We start from the raw sequence: 20,592 nt of genomic DNA, 5'->3' as shown, positions 1-20,592 counted from the left end.
TAATAATAATCTATATGCATTATCTGCATCTATATTTATCTTTCAGTGCAGCTGTTTTTGTTTTGTGACTAGTTTGAGCTCTCTCGTAACTTAAAGAGAGCTTACAAGAGAAGTGTTTTAGTCTTCCGCTCTGGTTCTCTCTGTGAATCTAAAAGAGATCTCCGGCTTGTGGCGCTGCAGAGGCGTTGACGTCGCCGCTGGGCTCCAAAGCTGTGCTCACAGTCAAATTCGATCGGCCGTCGCAGCAAGTTCGCGAGTTCGAGCAGCGGCGCACAGCGAGAAAAAATAGCAGCGAGAAAAGTCGCTGACGCCGAGGGCGGCTCCTTTTTTGGCTTCGAGTAAAAAAAAAAGGGCGCGCGAGTGGAGTTTCGCGATTAACGGATCTTGATCCTAGACGAACTAGTTTTGAGATTGCGCAATTCAAACCGCGTAAATCGCGAAAAAGCAACTGTTTTAGTGCGCGTCGTCGAGTGAAATTCGATAGCAAAAGGCAAAACGACAATCGGCGGCTCTGAAAAGCCGTTTTAAAATACAAAAGCAACAAAAATATATAAGAAAACTGAAAAGCAACTAACATGGCGACCGTCGCCTGCGTTCGCTGCGCCCAACAAAAACAACAGCAACAACAACAGCAAAATGGGGCGCAGGCGCAGCAGCAGCGACGCAACAGCCCGCGGATTCTGCACATTTACTGCGCGTGGGCGTTGATCACTCTTTTGGCCGCCAGTTCCGCCGCCATGGTCCAAAGTGCAGCGGTCTTTGGTTAGTTGCAAAAAACAAAAAAAAATTGAAAATGTGCCTGGGAAAATTGTGTCTGGGGGGATTTAATCAGGCGCCGCTGCATTATGTGCAAACGGTGTAGAGAAAAGAAGAAGAAGAAATTGGTGAAAGGGTGGGAGGATGGATAGTTGAAAATACCTGGTAATTGAAGTGCCCTTAAGTATTCGCCGTTTTTATAATTACCGGATTCGAGGAAGCGGTCCATAGTATCGGGTCACAAGATCTGGCCACAGGAGGTACTTCCCCCACACAAAAGTTCAAGACTTGGATTTCACTTCTCGTTACACTTACGTCTATAGTTGGGACTTTCCAAAGATGAATTAACGGTAATTCCGAGAAAGTTAAGAGGCATTTTGGGTAACTCAGAAATACATTGAAATAAAATGTAAACTTGTTTCATACAGGTTAAATATAAACTCAAAGTTCTAAAGTTCAAACAAATCTATTACTGAATTTTGAAACTTACTTGATATCAGCCTTTATTAATGAAATTAATCATACAATTGTCATTAACTCAAGACTAATACTCTTACTGCACACCTACCAGAATTTGTCATGCTCTGTGTGACTCAAACTAAACATACTTTATTGAATTACATATGTATGTTTGTCCAACTTAAAGTTTAGGAACTATTTAAAGCTCTGAAAACCCTGAATTGTTTGTGGGTTACATGGGCATCACAAGAACATAATTTAATTTGTTTGGCATAATAATTTTCTAAGCATAATGCTTATTAACCACACTTGCTAGGTTAAGTTCTCGAGTATTGACTGTAGTTAACCGGTGCCTTTCTAATCTCTGCCATTATAGCCTCTTTTTTAGTCACCCATCCCATATCCGTGGCTTTAAAATACGCGTTGTGAACCACTGTCGTTTGTTGTGTGTGCTTTTAATTTTATCACCGATTATTTGTGCTGTTTTCTGTTTGGGAAACCGGTTGTCGTTTCCCCCACTCACTCGATCTTAACCGCATTTGACCGATCCCGCCGTGCACATGGTTTCGTATTTGATTTGGTTTTAATTTCTGCCAAAAGGCCAAATTCGACTGCGAGTCACCAAAGCAAAGCCAACTGATAAGCGTTAAGTTTCGTGAATGACTTTGAGCGTGGGGTGCAATAAAAATCAGCTAGACGCCGTAAATAAATCACGCGGAAGTTTTTGCGGCATGGAACAAAATAAAAAGAAAACAATGTAATGCAAAATAAAAGAAAATACTTTTTTTTTTGTGAAACCTGAAACAGAAAACTGAAAAAACACAAAGCGGAGAACAGAAAACGCAACCGCCAGACGACCTCATTGCCATTGAAATACAGTTATGGCCCGAACAAAGAGGCAAATTGGCAAACTACACATCTTGATCTCCTCCGTTGCAACAAGGGGTTAACGATGATGGTACCATCAAAAAAAAACTTAACAAGAGCCGGTGTTCCAATGACCTCAGAGGCCTTTTCGTAGGAAAGATCTGGAAATCCATGCAAACATAGACCACTCATCAACAAACATCATAAGATCTAAGATCAAACTGGAATAAGTTATAACAAAAAGATCAGCAAAATAAGATAAAAGAGATTAAGTCCATACAAAATTAAAGATATATACAGAATTTAATGTTTAAAATTCAATCCGATAGATCTTAACTACAATCTTCTCACAAAACAATTGAGACAAATGGGTTTGGGTGCAATAAGAACTAGAAAATGCAACATAAATGAGATCATAAAAGCAACATTAAAGACGATGGGAACCATTGTACTTGGTCAATGGAAACATTACTTTTATTAGATAATTTATTAGTGCTTTTAACATTTCAACAATTAGCTATCTAAAACCTATTTCATGTCTTTGATTTAAAAAACCTCTAAAAAACCTTTAAAAAAGCACTTAAGTATCATTAGAAATGAAAGAACTAAACAATATACAATTTTTTCCTAAGTGCGCAGCCACTTAGGAGGTGTTCCCCGAATCTAAATCGAAATCTAAATCTAAAACCGAATCTTGATCTGGGCTAGTGTTTACTCTATCCGAACTTTTTGGCTAGCACAACAAACAGTCGAGTCGAAGAGCTTTATTTATCCAGCCATAAACATTCATATGTATATTTAGCCATGTACATGTTTGCAAACTGGTTTCCAGCTCTGTTTTGCCGTTGCTGTTGTGAATATCAAGTAGAATTAACATATGTTGCCAGCAGCCATCTGTGGATTGGATTGGATTGGATTGAATGGGCTTGGAGAAGTTCCCCCAAAGTCGGGTTTTATAAGGCTGCTGTGACTAGAAGCTGCTCGCTATGCGACTCGAAAAGTCATCTGAGTTCAATTAGGTGGCACTGGTACACACTCAAACACACACATACAAACACACACCCAACACTCCCACCCGTTTTTCAATTCCAATTCAAACTTTTTTGCCAGAGAGACAACGAGCGATAAAGCATCTGCAATCGCTTAATTAAAATGCAAATTGTTCATAAACAAAAAAAAACAAAAATGGCCATAGAAAAAACTGCCATTTTGCTCGAGTAGTTAAGGCAATGTTTGGCATTTGTGTTGCATATTTTTTGCTAACATTTTCAATACTTTTTTCGCTGCCAAGTGCTGAAAATGGGTCTTTGATTTATGTATGCGGCCATTAGAAGTCATGTTCAACTGGCTTCCGCCTCGACTTGCCGCCATTCCGCTGACTGCTTGGCCAGTTAAGCAGCAACAGTTGCCGTTAGGTCTGCCAATGTGTTGCACGCAACAGCAGCAGCAGCAGCATCAACAGCAGCAACATCAGCAGCAGCTGCAGCAACAAATGCCCAGTTCCTTGCCATTCGAGTTGGCCAGAATTCTTGTTTATTGTACAATTTATTTATTTTGTCGTTCTTTAGTTGGGCAAACAGACAAATTACAACGAAAACAACTAAAACAACAACAACAACAGCAACGACTGTGGCCAACAGCAGCAACATGATGACACATTCGCTTGACCTATTAGGAAAATTGGCCAACGGGAAATGTAGCGCGCTGTCCATGTGGATGTGAAAGAAAGCGGGGCAGGCGGGAAAAGCGGGAGAAGAAAGCTGGAGAGCGGGAAAGCGGGAAAGGTGCGAGGCTAGATAGAGAGGCACAGACAGAGAATGGGCCAGAGACAGAGACAACTGAAGAGAAAGAGATGGAGGGAGAAGCACTTAACCCTTGCCATTCTGACTTTGATAGTTGACCCAATTTCAGCAGTTGCACAAATAAAAATAAAGCAAATAGAATGATGAGCGTTGAAAGCAGAAGATCAAATGCTCTATACAGACGAATTTTTAAGCAATTAAAAAAAAATTATTTATTAAAAAAGTCTGTTCAAAGTTACACTTAAAAGTGCATAAAATCATAACCTTTGATCTAAAACATGAAGTAATAAAAAATAAAATTTAAGTTATATTAAGAATATTTCATTTGACTTAAGAATTGAACTCCAGGTCTCAAATACGTTAGCCAAAGAACTCTGTTTCAATTGCAGCGATCTCATGGCATTTGAAATGGTACTTCCCATAAATATTTCATGCGGAACATGGCAAAATTGAAAGCCTTCCACTTGACTTACAGATAACTTATCGATTCCGTAATTCGATTGTGAGAGTTAACAAGTTGGGTGAAGGGTTTATGGGTTTATGGCATCCCCCCGCGGGGAAGAGTATAACAAACTGCACTTGCAGACTGTTTTTGTTTGTTTCTGTTTGTGCGTCGAGTGGCGTTCACTCCGGGTATGTGTGCTTCCTCAGAGTGTGTGTGTGTGTGCGAGTGTTGTGTAATTTTTAACAACAACTTTTTTCGAGTGTCTCTCCATCGTGCGCTTTTACTGTTCCGCCCGCCCTTTGCCACTGCCCCGCCCCCTTTTCCGCAGGCAGCCGGGCGTAATTATGACGAGTGAGCAGATTCCAGCATCCATCCATCCAGCATGCAACACGCGTCCGCATCGCGTGGCAGCCACAGAATTTATTATGCCCAGTCGCCACTCGAGAAGCAGAACTAAAAAAAATGGGGGAAAAAAAAAACCCTCAAACCGCTTGACAATCTCTGCACGAGCAGTTGCAGTTTGCTCTTGGCCAAGTTCCGTTTTTGTCTAAATCCGAATCTGAGTCCAAGCAGCAACAACAACTCGAAACTGGCCCACTCAGCGTAGGGGACTGTATATAGCACTATAACTTGTGTATCGGCATTGACTACGCATTTTAATGTGCCCTTTTCAAATTCAAGTGGCTGCTGCTGCTTGACCTACACACGCATACTTACGCACACTATGAGCCGTGGATACACATCGCGAGATATTGGCAGATAAATAGAAGTGCACTGGAAGAAATAGTATGACTTCTATAAGGGCTGGAACAGAACTCTACATTATTAACATTAACAAAAGAATGGACTTTTTCATGTAGTAATTAGGTAATAGGTAATTCTGAAGATGCTAAAGTAAAAATTCGTACATGCTTAAGTCTAGCAAAAGTACATTATAAATATCCACTTAAGCTAATCTTATATTTCTCAGTGCCCAACTTGACTGTAAATTGTGTTCCATGTTTGTCTGTGAGTTTTCTGGTTGGTTTGCTAGTTGTTTGTCTTGATGTTCATCTGTGTAATCATGTTTGTTAACCTGACCTTGCCCAAAACGTTAATGCTATAGCCATTGAGCTTCAAAGCTTTGTTTCGATGGCACCTTAAAGTACCAGGTTTTGACTTTCCCCCGGGAAAGCGTTCTGCTTTCCCAAACAACAAAAAAATCACCCAGTAACACTCGGTTCTGCTCTGAAAACGTAGACAAATTATTAACGGCATATTTAGTGAAAAAATTGGGTGGAACTGCTGGCCCTTTCTTTGTTGCCCGCTTGGCTGGCTTCCCAAATCGTAAACCCATTTCTTCTGTTTATAAACTCCCCGCTTTGACCCAAACAAAGCGAAGTTAACTTGCGGATGGATTCATATGTGTTTATTTGGCGGCAAGTGCTTGTGCTTGTGCGCCTTTAACCCAATTAGCAATGACGCTCTGATACTTTAGAGCTCTCTGATTGTTGGCCATCAAATAAGCACTAATCATTACTTAACTGTATGCAATTCATTGTATTACAGTGCTAATGGCTTTTCGTTCAGTAACAATTGCGACTAATTGAATATGTTGTGTGTGTGTGGAAACTGAATGAGTGTTATTTGTTCAACTTTCCCTAGAACAACCGAATCGATTACTGAAATCTACAATTATTGCCGCATAAAACAGTCTTAAAAGACTGTCATTAGCCCGGTTGTAATGAGTGCATTTGCCAAAATGATGATTGAAACTCCAGGTCGCGTGGACAGCTCGAAGCCGCTTGGCTATTAATGTCAAGTTCGAAACGGGAATTAGCTGCTAAATTGCACCCGTGCACACGAGTGCTCATACTCAGACTTGGGTGCGCGGAGCAAAAAATGCAAATTGTTTAATAAAATGTTTAATAGTTCGCAAAAGCTGTGTGGCAATTGCCCGGCGGAGAGAAAAAAGAGCGAGGGCGGCTGCAAAAACAGACAAACAATAAGTCGCTGTTGCAGCAACAGCCTGGGTAATATAATATAATAATGGTGTACGTATGTGGTGCAGTCAGTGACCCAGAATATGTACGTATGGCCACCACTGAGCACAATGCAAAAGTAGTTTTCCTACACGCCATACGCGCTTGTGTTTGTATTTGTATTTGTATTTGTACTTTATTAATTGAAGTACTTAATAGTGCTTGTGCGAATCTTTAACCTTTGCGGCGCAAAGTTCGAGATCGGGTGCAAAATAATTGAACGGAGAGGCCCACTTGTATCGCTGTGTTTAGGTAAACGTAACGTAGTCATTCAATTATCGTAGTATCGTAGTATCCATTCGCATTAATTGAATTTTCGAACTGTGTTTGGTTTGGTTTCATCACCCCCAAAATTGGAGTGCCATCCATTCCGTTTCCCTGCCAATTCACACAAAAATCCTATTTTTAGAGTTGTCGCATCGCAGTTTTTTGTTTGCCCTTTTATTTTTGTCAAACTGTGAGTTATTTATTGATTGACAACTCGCGTATTTCGTCTGAATGCCATGGGTTTTGGTTGGGAATGATGGATTCCGCACCCAAATGACCACAAATGGCAGACCATCCATCAGACCTATTTGATGTAGAAATTAACAGGCAACTGTGAATTTGAACTCAAGGCATCTGCTCCAATAACTGATTCGCTTTTCGAAACTCTCCATTTCAGGTGATCTGCTGTCCCATCCCACTTTCAAGCCACTTTGCAGTGCCCAGCACGAGCACTTCATCGAGAGCGAAGGCAAAGAATCTAGTCTCATCATCGAACTGAAGCCGGGCTCGTATGGAGCGGAGAATCCCTCCTGTTCCCGCATCCTCAGTGCCCCGCCCAACTATGGCTTCATAGTGCGCCTTATCCTGCCCAAATTGCGGCACAGCCCGCCTCTGGATGCGGCCACCACCAGGAGTCCGCCCACGAACATCATGGCCGCAGTGGCAGGGAGCAGCAACTCATCCAAACTCCGGCGCACTGCCAAATCCGGCGGAGTGATGGAGTCCTCCGTCCCGCTAAACTCAACGAAGGGCATCGTCTCATCCACAAATTCCCGGGTTGTGGGACGCACCTGCCCCCTGAACATTGTAAGTTAACTCACCTTAGCCCCTGTTTATGGCGACAAGGCCAACTTAATTGATTAAGCACACTTAAAACAAACTAGTGAAAGGTTTAGACAATATTCTCAAAAAGAGTACTTAAAAAAAACATATTTTTCATATATTTGGCTTAAAAAAAAAGAAACCTAGGCTGTATTTCTACACAAAAATCAACAATTTTAATTTAAAATAAATAAACTCGGTTATAAAAACTTAAGCTTTTTCAATTATCAAGAAAGATGACAAGTCAGGATTTTAGATAAACCTTTTTTGTTGTATAGATTTGTTTGTATTTGCTACTTAGTTTATTGACTCTAGTTTTACATTAAAAATGTTTTCCCAAGTGTAGTTATTTTTCGCTGATTAGTGCTATGTTGCCATATTCTGCACCTTCCGCTCGAATTATTTGCCAGTTTCTTTGATCCCATTCATCTGCTTCGAAAAATACCACTTGACTGCGCATGCGCAGCGATTCAAGTGTGAGAATCGGATCCAAAAGTTCAAAAAGCTGAGTTCAAGAACAAATAGCCAGTAATTTTCCACTCTTTAGGAGTCTCCTACACCTAAGAAAGTGAAATGAAATCACTATTTTGTATGACTTCATCCGAAATCTTTTATGACATATCTATTTCTAATTTATGCGGCAAAGCAAAAAAAAAATTGCTGCCCAATTTGCTGGCAATTGCCATTGTCAAATAGATTAAGTTTTGCCGACTGCATTTCATGTTCTCACAAACAGACTTATCGAGCGAACAAGTTTAAGTTCTCGATTGACATTGTTACTTTTTTGTGGCTTTCCGATGAGACAGTTTGACATGTGAAATTGTCTCCAATTACCGGCAGGTTTCATGCGAAGCCAGTCGTAATTCGTCAGCTGATCAGTTGACATTGTCAAGGTGTTCTCGATTAAATAAGTAACTTTCCATTAAAGCTTTGGCCATTGACATTGAACCACGCCCCCAAAACACAGCTGGGAATGTTTCACTTTCTGCAGAGCCAAAAACTCCGCGCCAAAGCCAGAAAAGCGGCGTATTTGCATAAGCGCGCCAATTTCAAGCATTTGGCGGGGCCCATTTTTTCGTTGTTGATATTTGAAACACGTTTGCAGCATTTGGCCAGGGAAGCAACAGCAGAAAAACATCAGAAAAACAGCAGCGGCAGCAACCGCGCAGTCCCACAGCAACACTTTCGGTCGCGTCGCCATAAATCCGTCGACTTGAACCGACTGACTGACAGTTGGCGTCGCCATAAAGGCAAACTATGCTACTGAAAAAAGATGAACTTGGCTTGGGATTGGGGAGATGAGGGAGTGGAAGGCATATCCACATTTGCATGCCCAGAATAGAGCGTTTCTTTGTTCCGTCACCGGAGTGACGGCGACGCTGACGGTGACGGTGTTGGTGGCGGTGAGAAGTGCAAATTGATGCGTCGCATAATTGCAAGGCATTCCGCATCATCCTAATGAGCTGACTAGAAGAAAATATCTAGTAAATAGCATTGTGTTTTTATCACTGGAGAACTGGTTTAACCGTTGTCGATGGCGACACACCCTGGCTAATTGTTGTTTACCACGAGTGCACTTACAATGGGGACTGTCTACCGAGTCGCAGTTATTGAACCTGGGAGCACAAAGCCAGATGAACCCGTATCCATTTTGCTTTTTTTTTATAGCTTATCGCTCTGCACGTGAAACAGCGCAGACATTAATGGATTTATTTTTATATATAATATATGTATCTACCCCTCATGGGATTCTCAAAGCGTAGTTCTCGTTTCTGGCGGAGGCTTTCACAGCTTTTTGTTTTTAGTATTTTTCCAGCGTAAATATTTAATTTTGCATTATTTGTGTTTGCATTCGCAGTTTCGATCTTTTTGGATCGTTTCGTTGATTTTTGATCGTTTTGTTGAACTTGGCCATTCGCGTCACGTCAGTTGAGAAGTGTGGGCGTGGTCGATGGGGTGAAGCGATTTAAGCAATTTAAGCGATTAGCATTTCGATCGTGTAAACTGTTTGCTCGCACGTTTTTCGCAGCCAACATTCAGTACGCACTTAGGCCACACGCTTTTAGCCAGTCGCCCATAATTAAAAAGTTCAATTTGCCTTCTATTTGCGTTCTATTTGCGCCGACAGTTCAGCTCGCTGGACCCGCACACGCCCCAGTGGCGAGTGGATCCCTGCCAGCTGGAGGACACCGCCTCGGAGATGGAGGACCCGGTGAGGCTCTTCCACGGTCGCGTCAAGATCGTCTGGGAGCACGGCAAGCACTCGCTGCGCTCCAAGCTGATGGTCACGGTTCTGGGCAAGGGCGAGCAGTGCAAGGATGGCAGCAAGCATCAGTGCTTGAAGATCGGGTGAGTCGGATTACATTTGCATACCGCACACTACTACTGAACTTCTCCAAATTGACATAAGATACATTGATGTTTCCATTCAATACAAGACTGAAACTTTGAATTCGCTAAAAAAATGTGTAAGCAATTTTAAATTGAAACATACGAATATAAAAACACAATACTTTGTTGGCAAATGAGACCTTTTTTTATTTTTCCTCATATATATATACGAAATATTTATACATTTGGCCAAGGGTTTAAGTATATACAATAATCTACTCAAGAATATAAAAAATTATATTAAATATAATTCTGTCAAATTAATAAGAAAAGTTTAATGATAATAAAGATTTATAATTGCGAGCAGCAATAAATAAACTTCAGCCTAAGCTTAGGCAATATAATAAAAAGATAACGAAATTCACCTAAAAGATAACACAGTTGAAACGAAATTTATCATTACCATTTGAATGTTTAAAATCAACGCTGAAACAATTAAAATCCTATATTTTAAATAATATCAACATTTAATATTATACAATATCATTTTTCAAATTCAAAAATCTTATAACTTTTTAATAATTTATATATTAACCTTTTTTATATAATATATGATTTAATTCTTTGTAAAATTCGGCGCTTATTAGGATGTAAGCTATAAACAATTTGTTGATATTTATATTCCAAAAAGATCTCTCATTCTTACTGCTACATTTTCATAATTCCCTTAAACTGGGATGTAAGTTGTAAATTTAATAAATGATTGATATATCGATAGATTTAATCCAAAAATATCTCATTCTAATGGCTATATTTTCTTGTAGCGATGAGCCCATTCTGTGCATCTCCAAGGAGCTGGCCTGCGACGGGATCCGGCATTGTCCTTATAGCAACGAGTACGACAGCGATGAGGACTACGAGCTGTGCTCGAAGCAGCATCGCCCGGGAGCTGGCCACCTGCCCGCAGGCCTGGAGTCGGATCTCTTCGAGCAGTTCGCCCTGGAAGTGTTCCGTAATCTGTTTGCCAACGATGCGCCCACGGCACCGGAGGATTTGCCGCGCAACGGCAGCGATGGAGGAGCCGGCGGCTCGGATAACTCGACGGCCACGTCGACGACCACGTTGCGCAAAGTGCACACCAAAGACATGAAGAAGCCGGGCGGCGATGGTTCGCCCAACTCCATTGGGCCCAGTTTGTCGACGGAGGGAGAGCTGCAGCGGCCGGAGAACGATACGGCTGAGATGGGAGCGGGCACGGGAGCGGGAAGTGGCTTCACCCGCCGCAACTCGACGCGATCCGGCCTGCACTCGGACCTCTCGAAGTACGGGCCGTGGGGCTACCTGATGCTCGGCATGCTCCTGTGCGGCGGAGCCCTGCTCATCTGCGGCCTCTGGGGTACGTTTATTGCACCATAGTCTAGTCCAAGTAAGGCACTGTCACTCGGCCATTGTATTTATGCGTGTTTTCCATTTCTCCCCCTTGTTGCACACATCATAAACCGTTAATACGACTCACATGCTGTGCTCTCTGACCGTGTCTAACTTTTCCGCTAAATTATAACTAACATATAACTAAAAACCAAAAAAACCACTATCACTATCACTATCCCCTATCACTTCCCCCAGTTCTGTGTTGTCGCTTGAGCTCTCACATTGAATCCATACGTTCTGTTGCAGCCTCCGCATCGCAGCATGCGGTCAACAATGAGCGGGAGGCGGCGCTGGCCGCTGCCAATGGAGGAGCAGGTGGTGGCCAGGACCACCTGGGCGCCACCTCGCCGCCGAATTACGAGGAGCTGGACCCACCGCCGGCCTATTCGGTGCTCTTTCCCAACCAAAAGGCGGCCAGCAGCACCACCCTGAATCTGGATGCAGCGGCAGCAAGTACAACAACTGCAGCAGCAGCAGCGGCAGCGGCAGCAGCAGCAGCAGCAGCAACAGCTCTGTCAGGAGCAACACCCCGCGATACCCCGCAGCAACAACAGCAGCAACAGCAACAGCAACAGGAACAGCCAACGAACTAGCTCGTAAGCCTGACAAGCAGGTGCAGCACCTGATTAAAACTTAGTTCATAAGATACGCAACATCACTCTGACTGACTCTGATGCAATTAGCTTATAAAACCAATTTAGTGATAGCTTTAAGTGTGACTCTATGTTAAATGTTTGACTATATTATGCTAACGATTTACGATTTACGATTTATGATTTACCAATCCAGCCGTCCTGTCAACGCCGCTGTCGCCTTCGGCAGATGGCAGACCCAATAAGTAGCTTCCGATAATTGAAAATGTAATAATAATGATGATTGTAAAAAAAAAAACAAACACTGCAGCTGCAGCAGCATTAACTGACGAATCGACTAACTTTTGTAATTCTGTTAATTTAAAATTTAATGTGATATAAATTTAAAACTGAATAAAAAGCAAAGTGTTTAAGTAGCCACTTGTAGCCAGGAATTTAATTGTTGCAACATGGGGAGCTGATAAATATTCAGTATAAAATAACATTTTTAAATCAAGAAAAATTTTATACAAATTAAAAATGAAAATGGTGTCTTAAATAAGTCTAGCTTCAACTTACATCAAGAACAGTCATTAATAAACATCGAAATAAAATAGTTGCTTAAAGCTGAAATCCAATGACAAAATTAACAAATTAGAGCTCCAAATTTTTGAATTTAGTATTTAACTTTTAAAGCAAAATAATTAGAGTTTTATAACCAAACATCTAGTTCCAATACTTACTTGTTAGTCAAATAATTACGTTCTTTACTTCAGAACGTGCCTTTTCCCCCAGTGTACGCCGTGAAGCGTACATATTGCTGCCTACTTTCAGGCAACAGTGAATATATAAACTAACCCACACTGAAATACAAACACCGTTTGTTGTTGTTTTTTCACATCGAATTGAACATCTTTTTTATTTGCAATTCAGGTAAATTAATGGGGTCGCGTCGGAGAAGCGGTTCTGGGATGAGGGGATAGTGGTGTTTTTCACATTCAAATTGCGGGCTGGGGTGGTGCTAAATGAGTTGAGTTCTGTGTGTTGCCTCTGTTATTTTAACCGATATATTACGTTGCACTGATATTATATTGTTCCATTTTCTAGTTACTGTTTACATGTATTTTCTGCTAGCTACCTGCAGGTGCGCCAGGTGCATCGTCATGCTGGTCGCCTAATCGTACATACGTACATATGTGAAACAAAATTTACGCTAAAAACAAGAAGCTGTTTCGCCAAGTTTTGCAGCCCTTTAAACTGCAGCCCATCGATTTGGTTGGATAGGCTGCCGGGGACCTTGGACTTGCACATATGTCGCGCTACGTTTTCCAAGTATGTTTTAGTGTTTAGTCGGAAAATTCTACTACGTTGCACAGTGTACATAAGTACACATATGCGGTGTGTGTATACCTATATACTTAAGTGCCAATTTCAGCAGTTTAGATGGCCGCGGGGAGCGGTTATCCTGTTTGAATTCAAGTTTTCGGCTTTGCTTACATACTCATAAGATTTGGGCGTTTTCGTGTTCGTCGATTCCATTTCATTTTACAATACAATTCATCCTTATTGGCTAGAGGTGATCGTAAATACTCGTTACTCGATAGATATAGATATATCGTACAATTAATTGGGTGCAGAGTGTGGATATTTCATAGATTGGGTTTTGTGCAGTATGCCCCCTGTTCGCCTGTCTTCAGTACCAGTATCTGTTTTGTGGTCTAAACGGGGGCTTGGAAAAACTTTCTCTTACAACTAACTCATAGGCCATAGGGTACACTTAGCAAATAGTTGTTGTATGTGGTTCAAGAAAATGTTAAATAGATAAAAAACGATCTCTGATAAAATGTCTCACACACATTGTTTCGTCTTGTATTCAAAAGTCATTAAAAATAAATTCAAATTCAAAATTTTCTCGCACAAGGAGTCTCGCGCTAAGAAGTTATCTTCACTTGTTTTGGTTTAGGTTTTAGTTAGCTTACAAACTACAAAATACTCGATAGTTAATCTATGCTCGATAGTTTCGATTGGTTTTTTTTTTGTCTAGAGTCCTACATTAGTTATCATGTAAAATTGGACGCCAAAAAACAATTAACAAAAGTGACGCAAAGCCATAAGCTTGAATCTTTGTGAATATCTCAACTGTAATTCTCAAGTTGTTTTTCTGGGATGTCTGTGTGTGTGTCTCTGTGTGCTTACGTGTACGTGAGTGTGTGAGAGGGTTCAGCTCATTGTTTTGGTTACTTCTCAATAAATAAGGCCAGTGGATACGCATACATCATAAAAGTACAATTAATGTTTATCATATTCAATGTTTCACATTTCGATACAAATCTAGTTAGTTTATAAAAAGCGCTTTTCCTATCGAGATCTCAACGCACACATATCTTTACATCGCTTCTAATCAAATTCATATTCATATTCATATTTATATCCATATAAATCGCATAAGCATGCATTCGTATAATCGCTCCTAGTAGCCGCAACTCATGGGGAAAGCTTCTAGCCCTATCGATCGTAGCAATTTCAATAGCTCCGCCCGTTAAGTTGATTCAAAGTTGTTTGGTATAAAAAATAGAAAAAATTTTTGGTGACAATAAAAACGGTTCGCCTTAGTTTTCGTTTTGCATCTCAAAATTATCGCAATATATATATTGTTAGGCCAAAATAAGTGCCGCTGACATTCACGAGTCTGGGTATAGATATTCTATAGATACCGAAATCATCGGTACTAATAAAATCCGTTTAGCTTTCTACAGAGTGTTTAGGGTATACAATATGTTCATACTGGAATATGAAACGCGATATGAACGGCTTAATGACTAAACACTTTCGTCTTAGATCTACACATTGTTCTATTGAATACGCTCTTGATTGCTTAAAAGTTGCTCGAAAATTAGTGAATCTGTTGTTTAGTGGTTATCGAACTGCGATATTTAACTAGCGATTTTAAGCGAATTAAAAGCACATTGATTGTATACAAATGTCTGTGTGTGTGTGTGTGTGTCTTGTGTATAAGGATTGTGTTAGTTAATCCTAATCGATCCGCTGATCAAATCATTACACTACTAATACTTGCACTTTCACTTCCATCTGACTTGTGACGACTGTTGCCTGTTCTGTTGATGCTGTTGTCTTCTTTGTCTGCAGTGCTGTTTTCCAATGGTATGGCTGTTGTTGCTGTTGTTCAAGTGGTTGCTGGAGTGTCCTGTTGGACACTGGAGTGTCAAGGATGCTGCGATGGAACACCTGCCCGGCTAAACCAAAAGCAAATTGTGCGGATGGACGACAAGGACGACAAGGACGACGACGACGAAGACGGCGAATTGGTGGAGTGGAGTAGAGGATCCCAATGATCCCCCGATGGTTTCTTCCTTTATTCCCTTTTCCTTTGGCTGGACCCAGTTGATTTGTGCGTTTGGGTTGCTGTTCGCTGCTCGCGAGTCTTTTTTGTTTTGCTTGGGATAGTTGGAGATAGCCCAACTAACAATAGTTGCCATTGCCATTGCCATTGCCATTGCCATACCACGGAAAGGTCCAGCACCATCAGTGCGGGAGCATCAGAGGCCGTGCCGTGCTACTCAGTCTGTGGTGTTGCTTCTCGACACCGCCTCCACACCCTCCTCCGCCGTAATCCTCGTAGCTCAACAGCGGCGAGATCTTCAGGCCCGTCTTCTCGGGTATGATCTTGAAGTGCGGCTGATCGGCGCTGATCAGCAGGGGTCGCTTCATCGAGGAGTGCATGTAGTCGTGGCCCGACGGAGCCGGATACGGATGACTGGCTGCCCCCAGTGGCCGGTGCGTGCTCGGCACGTTCATCTTCTTGCACGGCTCCGGCTTGCTCTCGTAGTTCATCTGGCAGTTCTCCGGCGAGTACTTGTTGGGCTTGTAGATCGAGAAGATGTTGTTGATCAGGCTGAGGGCCGAGTGACCTCCGGCCGAGGGATGGTGTATGCCAGCCGTCGGCTGCTGTGTCAGCACACTGCCCACCGTGGGATGGCTGTGCTCGGGGTAGAAGTTGTTGTACTGGTACGACGGCAGGGTGTCCACCGTGGGGTACACCTTGTGGCCATAGCCCTGCGGTGCTCCGTAGGCGGTTCGGTGATGGTAGGCGTGGCCGGGGGCGGGGGCTGTCGCAACGGCGGGAGCGGAATCAAAAAAAGACGACTCGCTGGAGTCCAGCTGCGGCGGCGAGGGCATCCCCTCCAGCAGCGACTTCTTGATCATCAACCGCTCGTGCTCGCGATCGTGCAGATCGATGGGCTGGCCATTGTTGTAGCAGCGCACATTCACGTTCTTCACCTTGAGGCTGCTGTGCATGTTGCGGCGCATGTCCATGTTGATGGGACTGGGCGGCTTGTCCAGCTGCTCCCAGTACTTCTCCAGGTCGATGTTGAAGTCCTCCAGATCGATCTCGGTGGTGTCCGAGCAGGTGTCCTCGTCGAACAGGCTGGTGGGTGGCTGCATCTCCAGCAGCGACTTGCTGCGCGGCGGTCGATGGTAGTTTCCCGCCGGATAGCGCCTCCCCGGACTTCGAGCCGGAGCAGCGGCCAGATAGCGCTCATCCTCGTCCAGGAACTTGTCCTGCAGCAGCAGACGCTCTCGCTCGGCGCGTATGAAGTGCTCCAGGTCGGTGTCATAGCGGCAGTGCATGTGCTCCTCCTCTTCGGCGGCGGGATGGTGACCCGGACAAATGGGCCTCGATCGGGGCCGAGCGGGCGGCAGCGGTGGCTGTGGCGCCTGCCTCTGCCGGTGGCAACAGCAATCCTCGGCCGCCGAGCAGCAGCAGATGACCGTGGGAGCGGCGGGCGTGCGCTGTCTGCCCATCCGCTCCTCGAAAAGCCAGTCCGCCGCCCGGGGCCTCACCCTCGATCCCGATCCCGGATAGATGTCCTCCAACAGGCAGCGCGCACTGGTGCACTGATCCCGCGCACAGCAGCGGTCCAAGCTGCTGCTGCACAGCGCATTCATGTTCCGCCGCAGGGCCTCCCGCTTCTCACGTCGCGTATTCGAGGCGGGCGGCAACTCATAGTCGATGATGTCGAAGGGCATGGTCTTGGTGGTGGCACTAAACGAGTACGACTTGGGCACACCCGCTCTGTTCTTCAGTATGGAGGTGGTAGTGGTGGTGGTGCTGGCGGTGGCAGCGGGTGGGGCTGGGCCGCCGGAGCTGCCACTCCCACTGGCCACACCACCGCCCGCCTCGAAGACATTGCCCTCGAAGCACCAGCTCTGCGACTTGGGGTACTGGAACTCCTTGCAGCTCTTGGAGCGATGCAGGCCATAGCCGGGCGAACCCTCGCCATCCACACGACGCTCCTCCGTGCCGCCCATGCCGCCCGTCTTCTCGTCCAGCTCGTGGATGTCGCGCAGCGTGCGAAAGGGTCCGTACTTGAGGCAATCCGGCACATAGTCCTCGTCCATGTCGTCGGAGCGGTTGGAGTAGATGTTGTCCGTGTACCAGGTGGGATCCAGTTGCTTGGGCCGCGGCTTGGCCTGCAGCAATTTATCCCTTTTCGACTGGCGATAGCTCTCGAAGCAGATGCCCTTCATCTTCTCCAGCTTCTGCTCCCTGATGCGCTCCCAGTTCTCCCAGTTCTTGTCGTTCTTGTTGCGCCGCCCGGACAGGATGAGTACCTCGCGGTCCTTGTCCCAGTCGGCACCACTGCCCTCGTCGCCGTAGTCGATATTCAGCCGCTTCGTCTCGATGCTGGACTCCCTCGGCACCTGGTGATGGTGGTGGTGGTGATGATGCTGGCTGGTGGTGAAGGCAGAAGCGGATGTGGATGTGGATTGGGGTGCAACGCTACTAGCAGCTAGGCTGTTGTTGTTGTTCTCGGACACTACGATTCTAATCCTACGCTTGGTCTTGTCCGTCGTCCGCGACGACGACGTCTGCATGGACGACTTGTGCGGTCTGTCCCGCTCGTCGGAAGGCGGATCGTCCTCTTCTGGCTGTCACACCTCCTGCAGATACTTGATCGGGCAGTAGCCCTGCCCGTGCTCGGCGGCACGGATCATCACCATGCCGTTGACCTCGTCGCCGGTCTTTTTGTTCCGGATGAATGGATAACAGAGCCATGTGATTAAGGAAGAAGCAACCTTGCTCTCTGCTTACCTGGATGACAATCTGGTCCCTCAGCAGGGTGAGATTCTCGCCGCGTTCGCTGTCGGACACCTGCAGATTGTGGGTCACCTGCAGCGGCTTCTCATTGGCATTCAGACGCACACAGTACTTGGAGGGGAAGTAGCCCACGCGTCCCAGAACTTTTCCCTTCCACCAGTCCGGATCGGAATTGTCAATGACAGTCACCTGATTTGTATGTAAATATCATAAAAAGCTATGAGTAAACGCGAATTCTTAAGCTTATTATTTTTTAAGGTAAGCAGTTCCATTATTTGGTTTATAATATTTATAAAATGTGAGACTAGCTTGCACAAGCATAATCATAAATAATATACAAATTTGTGGCAATCGGAATTACCTACGTTATTGTTTTTTTATCCTTTCATAGAATTAATAATATATATAAATAGTATACTCTAAAGCCTTTTACAACCGCTGTAATACAAACTAATTTTAGTGCAAACATACAAGTGGCAAGCTCCAAACTATATACATATATTATTCACGTTTTACTGCGTTCCACCTTTGATAACTTTTATAAGAGTATAAAAGGTAAGTACCTACTTGAAAAAGTTTGTCAAATACTATATACTTTTTTATGACATCATCCTAACTATTCAAATATTATTTATTATAATTATATATACATACATATATGATTGTAATGTTTCACTTTATTTAATGCCTTGCCTCTTGCTATAGAGTGCTAATAAAAAGAAGTACTCAAAAAAGTATACCTATGAAAAAACCTAAGCTATAAGACATAATTTTGTATTTTATGTGCACAACTCTTCCTCGAAGTTCGGTTATTAGGAATAAGCTCTTCAGAAAAAAACACTTATCGATCCGCGTAGTAAACTCCCAGAATCCTGCCATAAACAAAAAGTTCGTCTCTATCCTGCACCGCTGGCAAAACCAACCAGCTCGCGAACAAGGACGCAGTCCAAACAAAAGCTAATCTGTAAATATTGAACACTTTGCCGGCGGCGGGCAGGCACTCGCAATCAGAGAATGTACACAAAAAGTCGGTAACTATTATTATTTCTTCTTATTCACTGTTTGTTTCGCCCTGTTTACGCAGTGGAAAAAAAGCTTCCTTCATATGCTCGCTTGTATGATAAATAAACAAGTATTTTTGCCATTGTTCGTTTTAATATTGAATAAAGAGCGTGGAATGTACATATACATATGCGTATATGTTTCTGATTTAGTTAACCAATTTCCCTGGCAGCCATTGTGCAAACTAAGTACACCGCTTAGCGGATTAAACAAAGCGCATTTGTACATTATTCATAAACTCATCCATATGCGGAGGGTATTTATGGAGTAGATAGGGACAGTAGGACTAGCTCACCTTGTAACCGGCCTTCAGGTCCAGCTCATCGGCATGTCGCGCCTTGAAGTTGTAGATGATGACGTACAGATTCGTGGGCAACAGACGATGGGTTTTCTTAAAAGCGTTAAATGTGTTTGGGTTTTGGATTAGTACAGGTTTTGTAAGTGCAATCGATTGAACGGAGCAGGCAAATGAACGATGGTGTTAGGATAAGTGGACTGGGGACTACCTGGGGATGTCTTACGGGTGAGAGGCACGGCGAGGTGCTGGCCGAGGATTGTGACTTCTCCATTTCGTCCGGCAGATCGACGCTGCCGCCACGCATTCCACGTGTGGCGTAGAGTAGTTTGCGCCCCGGATGCGAGGGACTCGATGGTGCTGTAATGGTTTTGGATGCGTTAGTCCCTGCTCCAGGACAGGCTCAATGGTTACGGTTACGGTTACGGTTACGGTTACGGTTTGGTTTGGTTAATCGAATGCAAGTGGATGAACGAAAAAATCAGAAGAATATCCATGGAAAAAGAAGATATAGATATTGTACAGATAAATTATACGCACATATACTAAAAGGCTAGAAAGGTATATCGATGGGGGGTTGGAAGTGGTACCCCCATCTTGAGGTTGAAGATGTGTGGTCAGCAGATGAAGTTAGTTAGACTACAGTTGGCATGTATTTTAAAGCTGCTATTAACTACTAGACAAAAGATGAACGAAATCGAACTACTCAACAAAAGTTTACTTTACTCGACCTTTACGTCTTCAACGCATTTACATAGTAATAGTAATAGTAATATTAATAGTAATAGTAATTATAGTAGTAAGCAGTTAAGAAAAGTTTAGTTTGCGTGTGGGTGTTGTTCATACGTACTAGTTTGGAAATTAGATTTTTAAGGGAACCGAGATTCGCTGTGGGTGGGTGGTGATATTGGTGGTTGGACTGGTTAGTGGTGCAGCGTACGTCGGTGTCCGCAATCGGTATCGGAATCGGGTTCGTTAGCGGTAACGGTTCGTTTGGGGAAACCGGGAGCGGAACCGGAAACGGAAACGTTTACTGGGTTGCTACTTACAGTGCAGGCGGCTGTTGTTCGACGGCGGAGTGCTGTGCTCCAGGTGGCCTCCGGACCCACCGTGATAGTACCCGGAGCCGGCCGATGTGGAGGCACCTGTTCCGGGCAGTTGGACCCGTCGTCTGAACTGGCCGTGCAGCTCCGACGATTCGGGCGAGTCCAGGCTCAGGGATTTCATGCGTAAGTTCAACTTTTGGCGACGCGGTGAGTGCGGTGCTGTTGTTGTTGGGGTTTTTTGTTTTTTGTTTTTTTTTTTTGTTTTTTTATTTTTTGTTTTTCAATTATTGTGTTG

At 43.8% G+C, this 20,592-nt stretch overlaps 2 protein-coding genes across 3 annotated transcripts in view; one reads left to right on the top strand and one right to left on the bottom strand.

Annotated features, from left to right (window-relative positions):
* The first annotated feature begins 211 nt into the window (after nt 1-211).
* On the top strand, nt 212-12,210 carry LOC128254171 (uncharacterized). Of its 2 annotated transcripts, none has more exons than XM_052983037.1 (5): nt 212-762; nt 7,015-7,424; nt 9,568-9,788; nt 10,595-11,166; nt 11,448-12,210. In XM_052983037.1, exons 1-5 carry the CDS (start codon nt 576-578, stop codon nt 11,792-11,794), a joined length of 1,737 nt encoding a protein of 578 aa, XP_052838997.1. In that variant the 5' UTR covers nt 212-575; the 3' UTR covers nt 11,795-12,210. The 2 variants fall into 2 exon arrangements, with proteins under 2 accessions (XP_052838997.1, XP_052838998.1); XM_052983038.1 differs by having other exon boundaries at nt 10,595-11,196; nt 11,448-11,578.
* A 453-nt stretch (nt 12,211-12,663) lies between these two features.
* Nucleotides 12,664-20,592, bottom strand: part of LOC128254156 (uncharacterized) — a 64,701-nt gene continuing 56,772 nt past the window's right edge. Inside the window, 5 exon segments of the mRNA XM_052983015.1 lie at nt 12,664-17,818; nt 17,889-18,083; nt 19,252-19,347; nt 19,478-19,611; nt 20,301-20,516. Coding sequence (XP_052838975.1) covers nt 15,317-17,818; nt 17,889-18,083; nt 19,252-19,347; nt 19,478-19,611; nt 20,301-20,516 — 3,143 coding nt within the window. The 3' untranslated portion in view covers nt 12,664-15,316.

Source organism: Drosophila gunungcola, assembly GCF_025200985.1.
Source record: "Drosophila gunungcola strain Sukarami chromosome 2R unlocalized genomic scaffold, Dgunungcola_SK_2 000004F, whole genome shotgun sequence".
Lineage (NCBI taxonomy): Eukaryota > Metazoa > Arthropoda > Insecta > Diptera > Drosophilidae > Drosophila > Drosophila gunungcola.
Note: the sequence above shows the minus strand (reverse complement) of the source record. Positions and strands in the feature narration are given on the sequence as shown.